Source organism: Podarcis raffonei, chromosome 1 (genome assembly GCF_027172205.1).
Source record: "Podarcis raffonei isolate rPodRaf1 chromosome 1, rPodRaf1.pri, whole genome shotgun sequence".
In the NCBI taxonomy this organism is placed as follows: Eukaryota; Metazoa; Chordata; class Lepidosauria; order Squamata; family Lacertidae; genus Podarcis; species Podarcis raffonei.
In genome coordinates this window covers 65135777-65156047 of record NC_070602.1, presented here as the reverse complement: position 1 = coordinate 65156047, position 20271 = coordinate 65135777, and the positions used below count along the sequence as shown (strand labels likewise).

Genomic DNA, 20271 nt, shown 5'->3' with positions numbered 1-20271 from the left:
TCCCACTTCAACATTTGCCTTTTCTAGGAAGCCATTAGAGCGACCTTTTAGTCCCACTACAAAAAAGCTGAAGTACGTGTATAAGAAATAATTATGTATTTTCCCCATTGACTCCTGCTTCTGTTTCCCTTCCTCTGTTGTTTTTCTTCTTTATTTTTAGATGGTAAAACACGTCCCTTGGGTAGGGATTTATCAAGCACCGTGTACGTAGATGGTGCTATATATAGCAACCCAGTGTTCTCCTTGGTGCATCTAACTAGCAGTCACTTCCATTACGGTAATCAGATCTAGGAACTCTGACCTTCGGATATACTAATTGCTATGCTATGAAAGTAATTAAACGGAAACAACAGGACAGTGCTGGAAACACCGGACAGTGTTAATGGGCACAGCGATATGTTCTGTTGCATCTGACCAAGTGACTCTCTCTTTGCACTACGGGAAACGAAGACAAATCAATTCAACACACAATGTGCAACATGGAAGGTTGGAAAACCATCTGTGTTATGTGTAACTCTGTAACTAGTGCCCGAGATTGTTTTTCTTCTTCCTCCTAATCCTTTTTCCTTTTGTGTGAGGCCCTTTTGATTGTAAGTCTGAGGACAGGAACTATCTTATTCATAATATTTGTATGCCATTCTGGCAGTCGTCTTTTGGCCATAGAGTGGAGTGAAAATATTTCATATAAATGAATTGTGAGACAGTGGAGTCATGAACATAGCTCTCTCATCTGCACTCCCAATATGTGTTTCATCCAGGACACAGGTACCCCATTTCATTTTCTCTCCACCAGAGCAAACAACAGCAAGAGCAGATAATTTTGAGTGGGGAAAGGGTTAAGAAGCCCTCCTTCCAGCAACCCCTCCACTGGAAATCACAATTTAAGAGACAGCTTTCGGCTGCTTGTAATGTGCAGCTTGGCTCCGAAAAACTAAAAACTGCCTCATACTTATGCCCATTAGCATCATTTAAAAAGAAATACAAATAGTGGAAACCCATGTGACTTAGGTGGCTTGTGTATCTGCTCAGTGTGCTGTCCAGGTTCTAATCAATTTTTTAATTGATTGACATTATACTGAAAGATTTTCATTTATAAAGGAATAAACTGATAAATGAAAAGGAGAAAGAAAGAAAGAAAGAAAGAAAGAAAGAAAGGAAGGAAGGAAGGAAGGAAGGAAGGTGGAAAACCACTGATGAGCAGCTTCATAGCCTCTGTTCTCAGAATTTTTATATTTAAACTAGACTTGGACCAGACAACCCTTCAGACAGAGGACGGCAAATCCTCTGTGAAATAGGGCATGTGGCCACTCTAGGGACTGATGCATAATAACTTATAATGTCTGTGGCCACCATGAAGAAAAGGGAAACTGTGGAACTGCCATATCACATGGGAAGTTATCTGAATGAAATGGTTCTTCATTCTCTTGCTGCTTTGGCAGTTAGGCTATGCCAGCGCAACCACATGAAAATTGTGTGTGTGTGTTTGTGTAGTGTTAGGGAGATGCATTGGATCAAGTGGCAGAATGACTTCAAAATGATTGTATGGGCTGGGCATTCAATATTGCATCCAGTTGTTTTGTGGTGGTTGTGACAAAAACTCACACAAACTGCAATTTTGAGAAATCTTCCATGTACAGCACAGAATCACATCTAAAAGCCTGGTATTTTTTGCCTCGCCAACAAGTGGGTCTATAAGAGAGTATTTCATTAGTTTCCTTTCTAGAGCACTGCTGCCTATAAAGTGAGCAAGAGGATATTGAGAGCAGTAAAAATTAAACGTATATTTGAAAAACCAAGCAATGAATCATCTGGAAAGACATGTAGGGCAAAAGGCACCTTAGACATCCCACTGTAAATAGCAACTCCAGTGGAGATTATAGAGCGTCATATCTTGTTTCAGTGTCATAAGCAGCTGTATACATGAATACATTCATGAGTTTATTATTTTTTAAAAGGAACCAGACTCAGTGACTGGGACATCCAGTTTTGTAATTTTGGAAAGGCCAGTCATACCCACATTATATCCCAGAGGTCAGGAGAAACGGATGATTTGTTCTAGCTTACACTCTCTCATCAAGCTTTATAATTTGCCATGGACTCAGGTCATGCCTTGGCTGATGTGAGAGGCAAAGAGCTGAATATATTGGTTAGAAAAGGAGGGAAAGTCCCACGGCATTAGCAGGACACCTTGCACGGGCTTCCACCATAGCTGTCAACTTACAGATTTGAAAATAAGGGACCAGCAGCCTTGAAAATAAGGGACCAGCAGCCAAAATAAGGGACCTGCAGCCTCACCTGTTCCAGGCACTCCAGTCTTCCTGTCCTGCAGTCTGGTCAAACTCATGCTGGTAGCTTTGAGAACACTGTCCAACCAACTTTGTAACCAGAGGTTCAACTGACTAGAATCTGAATCACATGCACCACAAGGCCTATGCAGCCTCAACTTAAGATGGCTCCCTGGCCTGGCTTTGCACTTCAAAGTTTGCAGCAGCACATGCAACAAAATGGCGTCCAGCATTCAAAAAACCCCTCAGCTTGCATTAACTAGCCACACACAAGGCATGCAAGCTCCACCCCCCAGTCGTTCTTAGACTTCTTATTGGGTGAGCAACACAGGCAAGCAACACAGTTGGAGCCTCCCTCCTCCTTGGCCAGCAGGGAGAGGAGCTGCTTCCTTTGAAATTTAAGGGACATCATTTAAGGGACATGCATCAATAAGGGACAGCAGCGGGACATGGCGCTGGAATAAGGGACTGTCCCTTCAAATAAGGGACACTTGGCAGCTATGGCTTCCACTATTGCCACAATTTAGCTGAATCTGGCCCATTATCTTAAATTTGTTGTGGAACCAGGTGCAGACAAAAATATATTTATATTTCGGAACAAGGAGCAGCTTCAGGAATTGCTTCAAGTATGTAAGACAGGCATGGGGAACTTCCAGACTTGGGATCTAATCTGACCACAAGGCTTTTTCATCTGACTCTCAGCTCTCTCCCTAAGCCCTCACCCTTTTCCCCCAGGTCATGCCTCTCCTCCAACTGTCTCATTATGTTGTGAGCTGCCTATGCAGAAAGAGACCTCTTCTAGCATGGCCAGCTTGCTCTGTTTATTTTCTGTGTGCTGAGAAAGAAGCCCTCTCACTTCGTGTAGAACAGAAGAGCCCTTTCTCAATGTGCGTAAGCCGACGTCAGAAGAGGGTGTGTGGGTGTCTACATGATGCGAGTGTATGTGAGGGAGAATAGGGGACATGTTTGTTTTGGCCCTGCCCTCTTTTGACATGTGCCCCCAGACCATTTCCCCCCAAGGGAATTTAGCTCTGGTGGGGTGTGTGGGAGAGTTCACCACCCCTGATTTCAGAGCACAGGGTTGTCTGATCACATATTTTCGACCCTCACAATGCTTTAAAGACTATTTTAAAATCGCAGCATTTTTTGACAACTAAAGCTGAAGATTTAGAGCCAGCCTTTTATATTTCCACAAGCATACCATGCAAGCCTTTTAGAAAAAATTAGATACACCCCTCTTGGCGAGACACAGCCCTCCTTGCACAGCTATGGTATGCAGCTTTTCTGAAAATGGCTAAATATAAGAAGAGAATGAAAGAAATTCAGCTAGCAAGATTTCAATGCAAATAGCCACTTGCTTTTTCCCTAAATGCGAACAGGCACATTTAAAAATTAGCCAGTGACCTTCAGCAAAAGACATTTCATCCATCTCGTGGACTGCATTATATATAGATGCTTTGGTTTTAGTAGCACTGACAAATGCTCAGACTTAACTTTGTCTGCATCCAAGACCCAAAAGATTGTGGAATCAGTCGGCTCTGGAGAGTGTTACTTGGTGAAGGAAACTGAATTAAATACAAAAACAAAACAAAAAAAGCAATAGTTCACTAGTTCCTTTGGAAAATGTTACAATAGCAACTCTGACTGACAGCTGGGAAAAAGCAGACAACAGCTGATCTGATCATGTAAGAGAATTCTGGTGGGACTGCCACTTATTTATTTCATTTATGAATCACTTCTCATAAAACATCCCAAAGTGATTAATAATAAAACATAAACAATAAAAACATACATAAAAACCATGTCAAGTCAAATACAGACACAAACTGGGATAACCATTTTTAATTAAATGGCTTGCTGAAAAAGGAAGGTGTTCAATAGGTGCTGAAAATACAAGCTGGCAATAAACATATATAGACCACGAGGGAGTTCCAAAGGTACCAAGCTATAATGGGATTTGTATACTAGTATCAGCACCTTGAACTTAGCCCAGTAGCTAATTGGCAGCCAGTGCAATTGTTTTTAGCTGCCAGGGCTACCCAGCCATGATGATCCTGAACCCATTTATGCAATCCTATAAAGAGTCCCTGACCAAACTGCTGGAGGCAGTAGAAGACAGGAGTGTCTGGCGTGCTCTGGTCCATGGGGTCACGAAGAGTCGGACACGGCTAAACGACTAAACAACAACAACAACAACATAAAGAGTCCCAGATAGGTGAAGTTAAGATTGCAGTCTTAGTTATTTAAGGCTGGATTCAACTACATAGATGTGCTAGCAGGATGCAAAACATACATCCAAGACACATACAAAAACATTTTGTTGAGGGCCCCAACTTATTTTAACTAACAGGCAATAACAGATTTATCTCCTGTGAATCTGTCTAATCCTCTTTTGAATCCATCGAGGTAAGGAGTGATTACCACCTCTTGAGGCAAAGAATTCCATAAATTAGGCTGCAATCCTAGCCACACTTTCCTGGGAATAATCCCCATTGTATTCAGCTGACTCAAAGGGGACTGGGGTTAGTATTCTGCTGTTGCTTCTGTTCTCAATTCCAGCTTCTCCACCCCCTGCAAAATTGTTTGAACCTCCATCCTGTTCCTCACACTTAGCTGCCCTAAAAAGCAAAAGAAAACATCCAAACTCTGTAGCCTTTCCTCCATAAAGTACTGCAGGCCCTTTTCCAGCTTGGCAATATCCTTTTCGAGATATACCCAATATTCTGGGTATATGCCGTACGTAGGATCATCGGAGGCATAAAGGTGGAAGTCATAAAGTAGCCTCTTGAGCTCTGCAAACATTTGTGTAAAAAAAGCAAAACCCAACAACCACAACAACTTGCAATTCAGACTCCAGCTCGATTAGAGTGCATCTTATGATATTAGGAACTATTAAGAGCTGCCTACAAACAACGGAAAAAGTTGTTGCTTCCATGTCCAGTAAGGGAAAGCTTGCTGGATTTGTGTCAGTCTGCCATCTAGTGGAGCCGATCTAGTACAAAGCCTGAAGGATGGTCTTAAAAAAAAAAAACCTGTGGAGAGCCAAGAATTCACTTATGTTGAGTCTCTTAAAAGTCCCCCAAACTTGCCACTTTATGCTTTTTGATAGGGATAAGTGCTTTCCAAAGATGTGTGTGTATTAAGCAAAACGGCATCAGAAATGTTTGTATATGTCCTGTCATGGACATAATAAAAAAATTATGCTTGTATAAGCAGATATTGGCACTCAATTGCTAATGAATTTTAATTATTTAAAAAACAAGAACAAATAATAAATGATATGGAATTGTGGGGAACTGAGTTTAAGACTGTAAAAATGAGACTCTGTGAGAAACCTTACATTTCACCTAAAGCCTGGGTGAATAATCAAGCTTTTGCCTCATACCAAAAGCTCAGTGTTGGTGCTAATCACATTTCAGATAGTTTAAATGTACCACACACCTATCCCGGCCCAGATTGAGAACTGCATAGAAGCAGAAGGGTGAAAGATGTACAGTACTGTATTCAGAAAAGCATGCAGTGCCAGCAGTTACTTTTGAGGTAATCCTAAGTATTACTCAAGCATTATAAGTCTTACAACAAAAGAAATACTGAATGCAGACTTCCAGTCCTCTGTATTTGTCCTTTAGGATTCTCCCCAAGGTATCCCCTTCTCTCACCAGGTCATGACCCTCATAGGGCCTGCTCAGCATCCCTCTTGAATGCTTTTGCCTTCCTGGAACGGTCCTTGAACTGAGCTCCATTCTATAAATTGGAAGCACACGTGCACACACACACACACACACACACACCTGTCACCATCACGTACACATCTATTCTGGGATGGAGTTTCAATACCCTTAAACTAGCTGTGTCTGCTCACGTGGCGTGTGGGGAATTCCTAGTCTACTCATTGTAAAACACTGGAATTCCCGGCGTCCAGGTCTACCCATTAAGCAAGCGAGCGGGGTGGGAAGAAGAGAGATGCTTGGCAAGGGAGCAAGGCTCCCAATTGGTTGAGATTGTGAGAACGGACTGAATTGGCGACTGAGAGAACGGACTGTAAGCTCTGTTCCATTCAGTCAAAGCAAACTCCTGCGCTCAGCGTGCTTTTAACTAAGTCCATGCCTCTTGTACCAGGCTCCGGCTTGGAGGGGTCTCTTAAAAAAAAGGAGCAACATGGGCGTAGCTGCCCCCCATCAATAAAAACACATATCAAACTGAGGTTCTGCACCCCCCCAAGAATCCTGGCTACGCCCATGAGGAGGAAGAAGGGCGCAGACCACGCCAGCCTACCACCTCTCGCAGGTACTACATGGCAGGTGTGGAAAACCTTTGGCTGGATGCTGATGAACTACACCTTCCATCAACGCGGGCCGTTGGCCACGCTTCCCGGGGCTGATGGGAGTTGTAGTTCCACAACATCCGGCTCCCCTCCGCCTACGGTACGCCGAGGCGTCAAATAGCGCAAGCGGCTTCCTTCCCCCATGATTAACCATCCTTTCAACTTGTGGGCGTTTTCCTTGCTGCCCCCTTTTTTTCCGCCTTCGTTCCCAGCATCCTCTTCGCTCGCTCTTCGCTCAAGTTCTGGTCTGTTTGTTGGCTTAACCCTTCGCGCGCCGCTGTCCCCCGCCCCCTTTATCGTACTGTGCCGCGAATTCCTTCCTTCCTTCCTTTTCCCAGCAGCCCTTGCGCCATCGCGCTTTCCCGGTTGGCCCCGCCTCCACCCTTTACTGAGGAAGACAGGAGTTGTGGGGCGGTTGGGCCGCCATTTTGTTCCTTGGAACTAGGCAGGAGCGGCACGCAGGGGGCAATTTGGTGGGCTGCCTGGCCGGCCGGCTAGCTTGCTAGGTGTGCGGGGGTTTGGGGAGGGGGAGGAGGAAAGAGGCGTGGGTCAAGTGCACACATTAAATACCCGAGGCCGCTTCTTCCCACCCCCTTCGGGGGCCTGTTTTAGCCTGCCATGTCTGGAGAAGCTCCCGCCGGCGACCAGGTGAGCGACCAGGGCCCTCCCGAGCTGAGCCAGTCTCACTTGGCGGGGGACTTGTTTCGAGGGCGGGGGGAATAGGGTTGGGCCTGGTAGGACGACCGAGGCCTGGAAGAGGTGAAAATGGCGATTTTCAGGGTGGTTCGGGGTCGGGCCTGTGTAACGTGCGCGCCTTTGTGCTGCGGCCTCTTCTCAGTTTTCAGCCCCGCTCCCCCAGTTCGTAGAGCCTGTTGAGTTTCAGAATTTAATATTTCCCCATCTTCCAACTCGCCCCAGTTATTTCTCCCCATTCAACTCAGTAGCTGGCTGGAACCATGACGAAAATGCTTGTTTAGAACCCAGCCTTTTCGAGGTCCCTGTGCCCGGTAAGGGTATTTAAGATTGATATTTATCCTAGTATTAAGGCCTTAATTTAAAGCTGATCCAGTGTGCACTTAGTCGGGAGCAAGCTCCGCTTTGTTCAGCGGCCCTTACGAGAATGTGTATAGCGTTGAGGCCTTAATGTATTTTCCCTCGTGGACTTAATTGCTCGGACGCTGAGGGGGCGTCTTTCCATTCAGATTTCCATGTGTGAGATAATAGGCGAATGCTTACAACTTTATATTACTAGAACGCAGGAAAGCGTTATTTAACGCACTGCGGTTTCATGAAGATGGGTTTAAAGGTTTGTACAGGTTTTGTTTTAGGAATAAACTGTTGAGTTCTATGTACCCGATTTTGTGTATTCAAAGTAAAGTGAGTGTGGATGTGCTCAAAAGTTGAATGAAACTGCTTTAAAATTTATTTTTAATAAAAGAGTTTAATATTACAGAAATATTATATTATGGTGTGCTTTGTGAAAGAGACTACTTTTGTGTGTGGGGGGGGTACCTTTAAGGTTAGAATTGTATCCAAGGTAGACATATGCTGAAGGCACTAGCCAGAATCCAAACATCACATGCACTGAAGTTGTGAGGCCAGTTTGTGTTTCTTAAAACAGAAGCTGCCTCCCAACTGTGTGGCAAATTACTGTTGAGGTTAGAAACATAATATACGATATAAAACAAATAGAACACAGCTTTTCAAGTGAAGGAGGTTCCACAAGCCCTTTAGCTTATTTTTATTTATTAATTTGCAGATCACAAAACAAACATAAGTCTGCTTTTAAAGTTAGGATTGCAGTTAATAATTCCTTCAATACATTTTAAATAACATATGCCACTGGTTTCTGTGGAACCAAGTGGATGCCAAGGATTGCTTCCTGTTGGATTTATTTCTGGGTGCTGAGTAGAGTTTTAATCTCAGGTGATCAGATATAAAAGTTTTGTATGTGCATATGGATAGTCCTTCCTGAATGCTTCCTTTTTTGTCAGCTGGGGAAAAACTAAATCTTTCTCCACCAGCTATTCTGCCTGTGAAATTTTGCTTATGTTCCTTCTTGTTAGTAGTGCTCTTTGGTTGGGTTTGGGTACATCAAGGTAATATTGGACATGGCAGGCTAAATTTCACTAACCAGTCTAGTCTCCTATAGGAGGAAGTAAATTATTTTGGCAGAGTGTATGAAACCAGGGTGGTAGATGGTACTATAGTTTGCTTTGCTTCTGCGAAGGTGACGGAGTTTCTGGAGAGGCATACCTGCTCTTATATGATACAAACATATGAAGAACCCTCCTGTTACTTGAAAGTCCATTGCATTTCCCACAGAACATACTGCCTCCAAACTGGAAGGATCCCTGGTTTTCACTTACTGTTGCAACAAATAAAAACAAATCCAAGTATCTTTGGATGCAGTAGTTTGGATGAAGGATTGTTGGGGGGGGGGAGACTATCTTTTAAGCCCTCCGAACCTCATTTTATCAAACCTGCTGCCTCAGTAGTACAAGCTGAGAACTGAAGCTGGAGACATGGCTTAGACTCCTGTATATCCACTGCTGCAGCCTGGATAACAGAAGGAGCTATGTTGGGATGTCTTCCTGTTGTGCAGTTATTTATTCCAGCCACAGTTGTTTTTTTATTTCACTAGCATGGGAGGGGTAGGCCTCGTGATTAAGCAGGGGCAGGAGTGAAGTTGAGTATAACGTGAACATTCTCAAAACCATTCAAGGAATAAATGTGTGCATACACCAAATATTGGAGCACACTGTTGCTTTTGCTTAAAGAGACAGAAGTTGCCAACAAAAGTGTTGGAAGACAATTTCAAATCTTGTTGAAGTTCTTTTCTGTAGAGCAGAGCTTTCCAGACTTTGCACATTGGTGACACACTTTTTAAACATGCATCATTTCACGACACAGTAATTCAATTTTACTAGCAAACCAGAGGTTAAACTAATCCCTTATAAGAGTGTTCACATAACACACCTACACACTGCAGCCGACACACGTAATTTTTCGTGACAGTTTGGAAAGCTCTGCTGTAAAAATACAGGCAACTGTTTAAAATCCATGGTCATAGTATCACAGGCTTGGGAAACTGAAGTGAAACGGTAGTTGCTAGCAATACCTTTACATGGAAAAGGATTCCAAATGTCTTGGTTGTATTTCAGTTTAGGAAGAACAAAGTTAAGAATAATTATATGAAGATGCATGTCCTACTGAGTCCAGTGGAACTTCCTTGCTAATAAATGTGCAAATGATTTTAGTTTCTGCAGAATTTATAATAAAAAGGAGAACTTATCAGGCTATCTGTCTTAGAACTTGCATGATTGTGGAATCTGCTTAATATAAACATAAACACTAATCCAAAGCAATGTTCACCGGCCAAAAACTGTTCATGTATGTTGGATAGCATGTTTGCTACATAGGCCTCAGGCTCATAATCTCTATGGTAGGTCTGCCATAAATCAGTGCAATAAGGCAAACATGCACTGGTGTTCCAGCATTGGTATTCTTAGCACTATATGTGGTTTCACATATCACTCTGGGTTGAACGGTCCATTGAAATGAAAGTTCTCTATCTAGGCTAGAATTTGGACAGGTGTCCTTCCCCACCATCTATGGGCTCACATCAAGGGGCATGGCTCCTGACTTCAGACTCAATTCAGCCGGAGTGGATCACTCATGGGAATGCATGGGAGTTTGGGATGCATTCTAGAGTACAGTTCATGTAAGGCAGTGGCAATAGTCCACAGACCTCAATGTTAATTGAGTTTGCATCTTTGACTATTGCCTGAATCCTCTGCAATGTGCATAGGTTCCTTGACAGACAATAAATGAGGAAAGACTTAGGTGAAGATTGCCACTCTGTAACTGAGTGGTTTTCAAACTTTTTAATATGGTCCCACAGGCAAATGTAAGGAGTATTTATATACATCACACTTTATCAGTGCTCTGCTCTCCTCCTCCTTCTTATGACCAGTTCAACAGTACAACATCAGAGGAAAGAAGGAAGGCGGTAAATGGCTCATTCACTGGTTTTCTTTCTTTCTTTTTTTTGAAGATATTTATTGAAATTTTCTACTTTAATACATTAAAAAATCAAAAAAGAAAAAACAAAAAAAATTAAAAACACATACAATTTACAATCCTTATTTTCCTGTAACATATTTCCCTGACTTCCCCACACCTCCCCTTCTTATATTCCAATTCAAATTGTTAGTTCAACAAGTTCTTATCCCCAATTTGTAACCTTTTTCTATTTAGTTCATTTTAAAAAAGCCAATTTTACCTTATAAACATCAATATTTACATCAATTCTCATTCTTATAACTTTTTTCTAAAGTCGACCCAAATTCCCTTCCACGACTTCCCCAATTTTCATACAAATAGCAAAACAAAATAAAAGCAAAAACAGATTGTAATTATGCACCCTTTGGATCCCCAAACTCCACCCCCCCTTCCCGGTTTCAATCCCCAACAAATGTCCATCAGTCTTGATCTACTATCAGCCTGGAGATCTCACGTCCGAGGCTCTCTCTCAATTCCTCTCTGCCGGTTTTTTTGATAGTCCTTAATATTAAACACCAGATCTCAGAGAAGCTCTAGCCAAATGGGGTCCATGTTTCTTCCAGCCAGACCTCCATACTTAAAAGTGGAGCCCGAATCTTGTTTCTTACTCCTTTCAAGTCCAAATGTCCCCAAAGCTCCAACTTCCACCTTAATCAGATTTGTAACCCTTGGATCTTCAGATCTCCACATAAGGAGATCTCTCCATTCTTCAGTCTCCAATTCAAACCAGATTTTCAACATCAAGTTCTTATTTTCCTTTGTAGCCATCATGTCAGGCCTCTGGCTCTCCTTTGTCATCTGCAGCATTACAGCTCCTCCTTCCTTTTCCTCAGGAACAACATATATCTCTTTCTCCACACTCTCAAAGTTCTCAAGTTTCTCTTCTTGTCCAGCTGCATAAACTTCCTGAGTCAAGACCTTATCAAATTCAATGAATTTATTTACTGTTAAGTCCAGAGTTGCAACATTTGTAGCCAAAACATCAATTTGGCCTTGTAACTTTCCCAAGAGAACAAAAACTCTGTCCAATTTAGCTTGTATTTTCCCTCCTTCAGCCATTCTTGTAATGTCCCCAAACCCCTTCTAGAGGGATTTTGGTTACTTAATATTCCTTCCAGTTCAAATCCAAAAGTCAAGTTAGTTTGTATCAGTTCTTCCTTGTTTTCAACAAATTATAACCAAATTGTAACAAATATGACCAGCAGAGACAACAAAAACAAAGTTCCCTTTTTCAGCTTTGACAGCTAATTTGACAGCTGTCAAACTCTTCAATACCTCTTCATCAGGCTCTCTCGCGGATCACTCCCGGGTCCGGGGGGGTGGCACTTCAGCTCCCAAAATTAGCTCTTATCCTCCAGTAAAATTACTTATACTGCCAAATCGTGAAATTAATGTCTTTTATCCAATAAACAAGAAAAAATTCTCTCAACCTTAGTTAGCTGATCCTTGCTTAAGATTATTTACAAGACGGGGAGACGGACTTCCTGTTTGCGCCTTCCCCGATCGTGCCTAATTCAAAAAAAAAAATTTCTTTGTAAATCCAATTTCCGTACTACTCACGGGTTGTTGCTTTTAAAGTCCAATTGTTCACAAGAAGAAGTCAGTGCTCTCCGACCATGACATGCGGCTTCACTCCGCAGGAGAAGCAGTCGACTCTCAGCACCGCGCCGCTCACCCCGTCCCCCGTTCCGAAGCCTTTAAAAAGGCTCCTTCATGGGTCGGGGGGGCGCAAATGGTGCCCGCCGAGTCACCAAGTTCACAGGCTTCACCGCCTGTGATTTCTGAGGGTCCCCACGTAGCCGTGGCGGCAAGACCCAACTCCTGCGGAGCCGATTCCCTCCGGAGCTCGGAGGGAATCCGCCATTAGCCGATTGCGCTAACCTGGAAGTCATTCATTCACTGGTTTTCACTGCTATCAAATAAATGTTGTTAATTGATCTTACAGCAAAGCACAGTCATTTTTTACCTCATTCATTCCCACATAAATTTTAAGAATGGTAACACTCGATATAATTTTTGTCACCTGGCTGGGTTTAACATTTTGCATTTTCATCAGCTGTAATACATTTATGACTTGTTTAAAACTCAATTCTTGAGCCTGTGTTTGAATACTATCCGTTATCTCAACCCAGCAGGAACAGTTAACCAGTCAAGGAAGGTTTCATAATGTGCTTAGTTAAGGTAGATTAATGTAAGAACATGCTATGTGTACCATTTCCTTATTGTGTTGTTCCAGACAGCTAATTTCATCAGTCCCAGTATGTGCTGCTCCCATTTCTAAGGAAATGGAGAATTGCATAAAATATCTGAAGCTCAGAAATTACACAAGAAGTTTTATGACTGCATCTTTTTGTTAATTGTATAACTGTCCCTTCTCTACTATATATTGAATCAGTTGGTTCATTGAAGCTTCATATTTCAGACACACCCACTTCTACTTCTCACATATTCCCCAGTTTGGAAAATGTCTGTGCGTGCATCATTGGTTGCTTAACCTTGTTCTATTTTACTACAGTGTTCATTAACCAGGACAGTAGACAGGGAGCTGTCTTTCTTGACTGAGAAGAAAGACCAATAGTGAATGTCCAAGTAGTTTTGTAGAATGAATACAAAGGCAGTCCTCCAGCCACACATGTATTGCAATGGGAGGCAGCAATGTGCAGCTGAGATTGAGAACTCATATCTGTTGATCGCTTTCTTAGGCTTGGAAGGGCAGATAGAGATTTGTTCTTTCATAATAAGTAGCTTACTGCACCTCTTTCAGTGAGATTCTTTTGCTTCATGCTATTCACACTTAAATTATCATAGGGTTGATTGATTTAAATTGTAAAAAAGACCAATTTAAATCATAGGTGTAAATTGTTTCTCATTTTTGGTATTCATATATTTCCTGTGCAATCATGCATGTTTACTGGGTGCTGTAACCATTGAAATGCATTGATTTGTTCTTAGCTTTCTAGGTGCCAGTTAAAGATGGTAGTTCCTAGGGAAAGGTGATAGAAAGTAAATGTTCATGTTCAATAAAGAATAAATATTCATAACTAAAGAACTGAAAAAAATGCAAACTGAAATAGTGGGAGGCATAATAGAGATACAAGAGCATGTAGTGGATGATTAAGTTGGGATTCATTATGACAACTCTTGAATTCTAGTACACCTAACAACTTGCTATACTGGGTCCATTAGGAAATCCACAGTTATAAATATACAGTACTTTTAATATAATACAACACTATTAATCTGTTGTTATTATTATTATAATCTGTCTATCCTCAGTGGACCCCTCCCAGTGCTTTATCTTTTATTCATTTTTTAAGGACCTTGAATTTTGTTTTTGATAGTTGGTCATGATTCAGTTTTCGGAGTAAGTGTAGACATATGGGTGTTAAATCAAATTTCTTTTTAGGCAGGTTATTATTTTTTTAAGCCACATGTTACAAATAATGTTTAATTAGAATTATTTTACCCACCCTGCACTGCTCAGCTCCACATTTCACATGCCTCTCCCCATGAAGTTTGTCATGCCTGTCATCTTTTTTTCTTTCTTACTACAAATCTGAAAATGAAATGCAGGTTCCTTAGAGAGTGCTGTAATAAGGATTGCATGTTAGATCATGCATTTTCATTTGTAGCCCATAGGCATGTGAATATAGGAGAGGCCCTGCTTGTAGTCCCACCCTTGACATTACTACCACTTTCTGTAACAGCTGTATGGTGTTTGTTTGTAGAGGAATTTCAGTGTGAAAGTACCTGATTTTGTGATACCCACACAATTATCAGATTACTGTAACGTACTCTAGGTTGGACTGAAAATGGTTTGAAAGCTGCAACTGGTTCAGACCATTGCTGCCACAGTTTTGACTAGTTCAGCCAAGTAGAACAATGTAACACCAGTCTGCACTGGCTGCCTATATGCCACCAAGCCCTATTCAAGGTGGTTGTGTTATTTATTCTGGATGGCAGCTAGTGTTGTGCCAATAGACCTCTGCTCAGACAACAGGACTTCACTTTCCATTGCTGTTCTGTACAGCCACAGACAGCATTGGGTAACAAACCTTTCCCTTCAACTTGAAGGTTCCCAAGGCAGCTGCAACATTTCATCCTACCTGGGCTGCAAGATCTACTGGAGATGCCCTTGCTATTCCATGTAGAGTCCTATGGGAGAGGGCCTTTAGAATGAATGCCCTGCCACAAAATTGCAATTGACACCAACTCTGCTTTGTTTTAGATGCTAATTAATACTTTTTCATCCAGGGCTTTGTTAGTGAAGGTGAGTTTAGTGGTGTATTGTGGCAGGAACAGATAAAGTATTACATGCTGTAAATTTAAATTTATTGTTATTTTGTTTAACTTAATGGTTGTCACTGCATGTGTTAGGGATATAATAATAGTTAGCAATATAATAAATCTAATTAATAAATGAATACTGTTAGAAATCTTAGCCATAGGACTGTTTGAGCTTATGTGAATGAGTCCATATTGATTTTTTGTAGCTGAGTCTCATTTTTTGTAGCTGTGACATTGGGATTCTGTTTTATGCCAAAGTTACATTTACCTTCATTACCTCTGCTGAAGTCAAGTCAGACTGGTTGTAGTAGTTACTATTTTGCAAAGATACCTTTATATAGAATGAGAGAAACCATGCAAAAGAATAGATACACTGTACATTAACCACTCATGAATTGCATGAGTAAACAATGTAGACCCCATATTTTTGCAGAAATCAATAAATTTAATAAACTGATTATTTCACGTTTAAGGGTGGTGGTGTTAATTTTTTTTTTTTTTTTTTAGTAAAGTATTGAGTCCCGTTCATGGATTTCTCTACCTGTTCGAATGCTCTACCTGTTCGAACATCCTGGTATAATGTTCTGCTGAATAAAAGCTAAAAGCCAGAGGACTTAAGTCATGACACAGTCCTGCAAACCAACTATGCTCATACTTACATTATTCTTCTTAGTAGTTTTGCTCATTTGAACCCTTTTGCTTTGAATGGAATGGAATGTGAAAAAGTGGGAGTTGGGAGAAGGCAAGAAGAGCCTGCTAGATTAAGCCAATGGCAGCCTGTGATTCTTTTGCTCTCATCTTTTGAGAAAAGGTACTGCCATGTTTTGTAATCCCAGAGACACAGCCTTGTGTTGATTTTATTGCTTTTGAGCAGCTTTGTATTTTAGGTAAATAATAATGATGATGGGAAACTGTCAACTACCTCATAGATACTGGCCTGCAAGACTGCAGTCCTCTAATACACAATGTAAGATAAATAGGCTCAACTAGAATGTTAGTTTTTCCTTCTTGTTGTGTAGCTCAGCCTTAAGGTTATACAGCAATCACAGTTGCTAGCATTCTTGAGTGTTGCCAAATCTTAGTGCTACTTGATGTATCAGTATACTGCACCCTTTCCAAAGTTAGATTCAACTCAGTCTTTAACTGTCACTATTAGTTTTTCAAAATTCCATATATAGCTAGACAACTATAAATATGCAAAGGTTTGGAGTCTTCCCAAATGACTGAACCCTGCACTTACGCACTGTAAAACAGCTAGTGTAGTCAAACTCTTCTACTTGCTTCATATTTTAGATTATAAAATAAAATACTAATTTCAAAAAAATATCTAGGCATACGAAAAAGGAAGCTTTCTTACTGGTTTAATATGGGTTGCTTGTGTGTAGTGTGTGAAGTGCTGCATTTTTTAAAAAAAATTTAGTTACACAATAATGGGCTGCATTCTTTAAAAGAACGGGGAGTTATTACTACAACTAATAAGTCCCGTGTCTTCAAACTTACCTTTCTGTCATAGCGTATTCAGAAAATCCTAGATTCATGGGATTGGGAGGAAGTCCAGTCCAGTCACCTTACGCAAGCTCTTTGAAATCAGAATTTATTTATTTGATGATAATTTGTTACTTTATTTATAAGAAGAGCACTCTTAAATCTTTGGAATTCAGTGTCAGGGTGAAAATCTATTGTTATCCTAAATTATTTTGAGGCTATAGAAGGAATTACTGTACCATTCAGAGAGTACTGCCAGGCAGCAAGATGGGCAACAGCTTTATGTAAAGCAGAAAATAATAAAATAGTGTAGAATTGCAGGTTTTTCATTTAAATTGTATTTTTATTTGTGTTCTTCCTCCTTTCCTCCTCAGTTTGCATTGTAGACCAACAGTTTAAAAAGTTTCTCTCAAAGACTAGAAACTTGTTAAAATAATTTTTAACCAGTGATACTCTGTTGTTGTTCGGGAGAAGGGAAGGAGCTATTCAAATGTTTTGTATTCCAAGACTGAATCAAGCATGCGTGTATTATTCTTGGTACTAATGCAGAAGACTGGTGATGTTTATTACAATAACCTTCAGTTTACTCTGTTATTTTAAACCTAACATTTTGAGCCATGTTTTACATTGCAATGGAGAGGTTTTCTGTGGACTTGATGTGTGATTCTTGTGCATACTCATCAAAGTACTACTGTGGAAAAACTTGTAGGCTGGCATATATTAATCTAATGATTGCTATGGATATGTGAACATTGATGATATAGCTAGCAGATGGCATTGATTTTATTAACATATTTATATACCCTTTTAACCAACTACTTTGTGTTTTCTAGGCTGCTGAATATGTCCCAGAAAAAGTAAAGAAAGCTGAAAAGAAACTAGAAGAGAATCCATATGACCTTGACGCTTGGAGCATTCTCATTCGAGAGGCACAGGTTTAGTGACATAGGATTACATTTCCTTATCAATGGGTCCACTCACAGTGATTGGTTCTGAAGTAAATGTCAATACATTTTTACATTATAAATATTGTAAATATTTATTGGTTTTCAATTTTTAGAATCAACCTATAGACAAAGCACGGAAGACCTATGAACGCCTTGTTGCCCAGTTCCCAAGTTCTGGCAGATTCTGGAAACTGTACATTGAAGCTGAGGTTAATATTTTCATTTTCTTTCTTAAACATATAATAGGAATTTAAGTTGGCACTGAAACTTAACTTGTTAGGCACATACACAAACTCAGGTAAAGGAGGGATTGAGCATTTCTTAATTCTGTACAACAGGTGAAAGGGGGTAATTAAAATGATTTCTAAATATTTGGGTCTCTCTATGATCTGATGATTGTTGCATTATGGACTTGCAACAACATTAAAACCGTTTCAATGGTATTGGAGTGCTTTAGCCTTTTATTTACTTGTCGTGTCAATTTATTGCCTCCTGTGTCATTTATTTAGAGCTCCTTTTCCCCCATAAAAATTAACAAATGGCTTTGTGATTTGTTGGGCTCTAACGTTTTTATTATTATTCCTAGGCTGTTTCAGTTTTTGAAATGTTTGCTAGAGGGGGGTTGGAAATGCATATTTTTATTTGAAAATCACTGAATGCGTTAAAACATAAATGTGAATTATGCAAGTCACATTTTCAAGTACCTGTCTAACAAAATATTTCATAACCAAAATGAATAAGCTTTTTATCTTGCTCTGTTAAAAGTGCAAAGGATGAGCTGAAATTATGGATAGCATGCATTCTCAGAAAAACATCTTCACAATAATACTTTATATAAATATGACTTTCCCTGGCATGTGGAGATGCATGTCATAGGTTTTTAACATTATAATAACTATAGTATTTATGTTAAATTAGAGTAAACTTAAATCTTTATCTAAAATGGTAAGTAAAATAAGTTGTTAGGTGTTGTATGTGGCATATAATATTAGTAAGAGAGTCTCAAGTATATAACTGTTGTAAGACAGACTATATGCAGTTGAATGTTAAGTGTGTTAAATGTTAAGAGATTAGTCTCTCAGAACAGACTTTAAGCACCCTCTCTGCTAATGCAGGTTCTCAAATGTAAGGCAGCCTTTTTAGAGATGTATTCTCTACACCCTGCCAGCAGCATGTGCTGATCCATACCAGAGGCAGTGGGGATATTGATCATCCATACTGATGATTAGCTTCTCTTTTTATCTGTGCTGATTTATCCACAGGTAGTATCTGACATGTTTGTTCCACAGATGAAAGGAGCACTCATGGAAAGATCTGTCCCATGAATGCTACTCTTGTTTATTCTGTTAACAGAACAAAAACGTTGAATGCCACCCTATTTTTCTTGTTTTTATGTGATGTGCTTGGTCATAGCTTTAGGCTGTGGACTTTCCCAGTTCTTCTACTTGTCTTCAGAAGGCTTGAAGAGCTGTTGGTTTGAGAACCCTTGAACCCTGGATTTAAAACTTCATTATAATAGCACAATTGCCTGTGTGAATCCAGTAGGCAATATTGTCCTTTCTTAGTGGCCAGTACTCACACATTGTAAACTGTTAGACTTAACTGTGAAGGGCAAAAGTAGATAGGGATCCTGTGCATTGTCAAAGTCTTAATCTTCAGTAATACTATTATAATTTCTTCTGGAACCTTGGAACATTCCTGCCCTCTCATCTCCCTGCACACTCCCTGCTCATTTTGTAAATTTGGTTTGACGTGTTGGGGGACAACCCCTCCTATCCACCCACCCTGGAACATTATTAGGAGTAGGCAAGGAGAGGACAAGGTAGTGAAGTTTTATTGTGCAGCTAAATGTCCTTGCACTGGCAGAACTATTTAGTTGGATACTGCCCAACATTGGCAACCCTGGTTGTAGATAATAGTTTATGGTAGAATAAGATGGAACATTCACATGTAGTATTTGGACAATATCCAGGATCCAATGGCCTGATTGAACTACCAGGGCCTATTAGCAGAAATCTGCATAGGGACTTCTGCTAGCAACTCAAGACTTTAACCCTCTCCTTCCCCAACGTGCCACACAACCGCCTTCAAGTTGGCTTGGGGTGTGTGTGGAAGATGCCCCGCCTCTGAATAGCAGACAGGAGGAGAAAAGAGATTGTTTCCTTGGGGAAGCAAAAATGCTTCTGCTGATAGAATGTTTTAAAAAGCACAGCATCGAATTCCTCCCAGTGTGCCATCGCTGTCATCATATGCATTCCAGCTCTCTCCTTCCAACCCCCTGTGACCCCCCAAAAAAAATCTCCCTTCAGTGGCCTGAAAGCCTTTGAAAAGCAACACCCATGAGCAATGAGATGGGTAATTTGTATCAGAAAATTTTTAGTTTCCCTAGAGAGCATACTTGTTTTACTTGTATTGCGTAAATAAAGCTAAAACCTTTGAAACTCCCATGCTTCCTTAATTATTATATTTGTAATTGGTATCCGTTCATTTTTACTAATGAACCCACAAAACAAAAAATTCTGTCCCATATCACTTCCCATGAGACTTGGGAGACTGGCAATGGAAAGGAAGACAGGACATTTTTTCCATTCTTGAGCCCCTTTGGATGCTCAACCCATGGACACATGTCAGACCAAAGGTACACCCAATAATAATAAGAGGGGAATTGGCTAGAATAATAATAAGAGGGGAACTGGCTAGAAAGTATTCACTATGTTTGTGCTTGACAATAGGATTTATAAGCTGTTGGTTTACATAGTGGATTTTGACTTTACAAGTATTTTGTATGTCACCAGTTTTCTCGAGCCATTAGTGCCGGCCTCCATATGAATTAAGGTTGTGGAAATCTTCTTTTGACTCCCATGCCTATGACTACAGA

At 40.6% G+C, this 20271-nt stretch overlaps 1 protein-coding gene across 1 annotated transcript in view; it reads left to right on the top strand.

Annotated features, from left to right (window-relative positions):
- The first annotated feature begins 6989 nt into the window (after positions 1-6989).
- The window catches only part of CSTF3 (cleavage stimulation factor subunit 3), a 57942-nt gene continuing 44660 nt past the window's right edge, over positions 6990-20271 (top strand). The window contains exons 1-3 of the mRNA XM_053390433.1: positions 6990-7257; positions 17280-17381; positions 17507-17602. Coding sequence (XP_053246408.1) covers positions 7228-7257; positions 17280-17381; positions 17507-17602 — 228 coding nt within the window. The 5' untranslated portion in view covers positions 6990-7227. The remainder of the gene's footprint in view (positions 7258-17279; positions 17382-17506; positions 17603-20271) is intronic.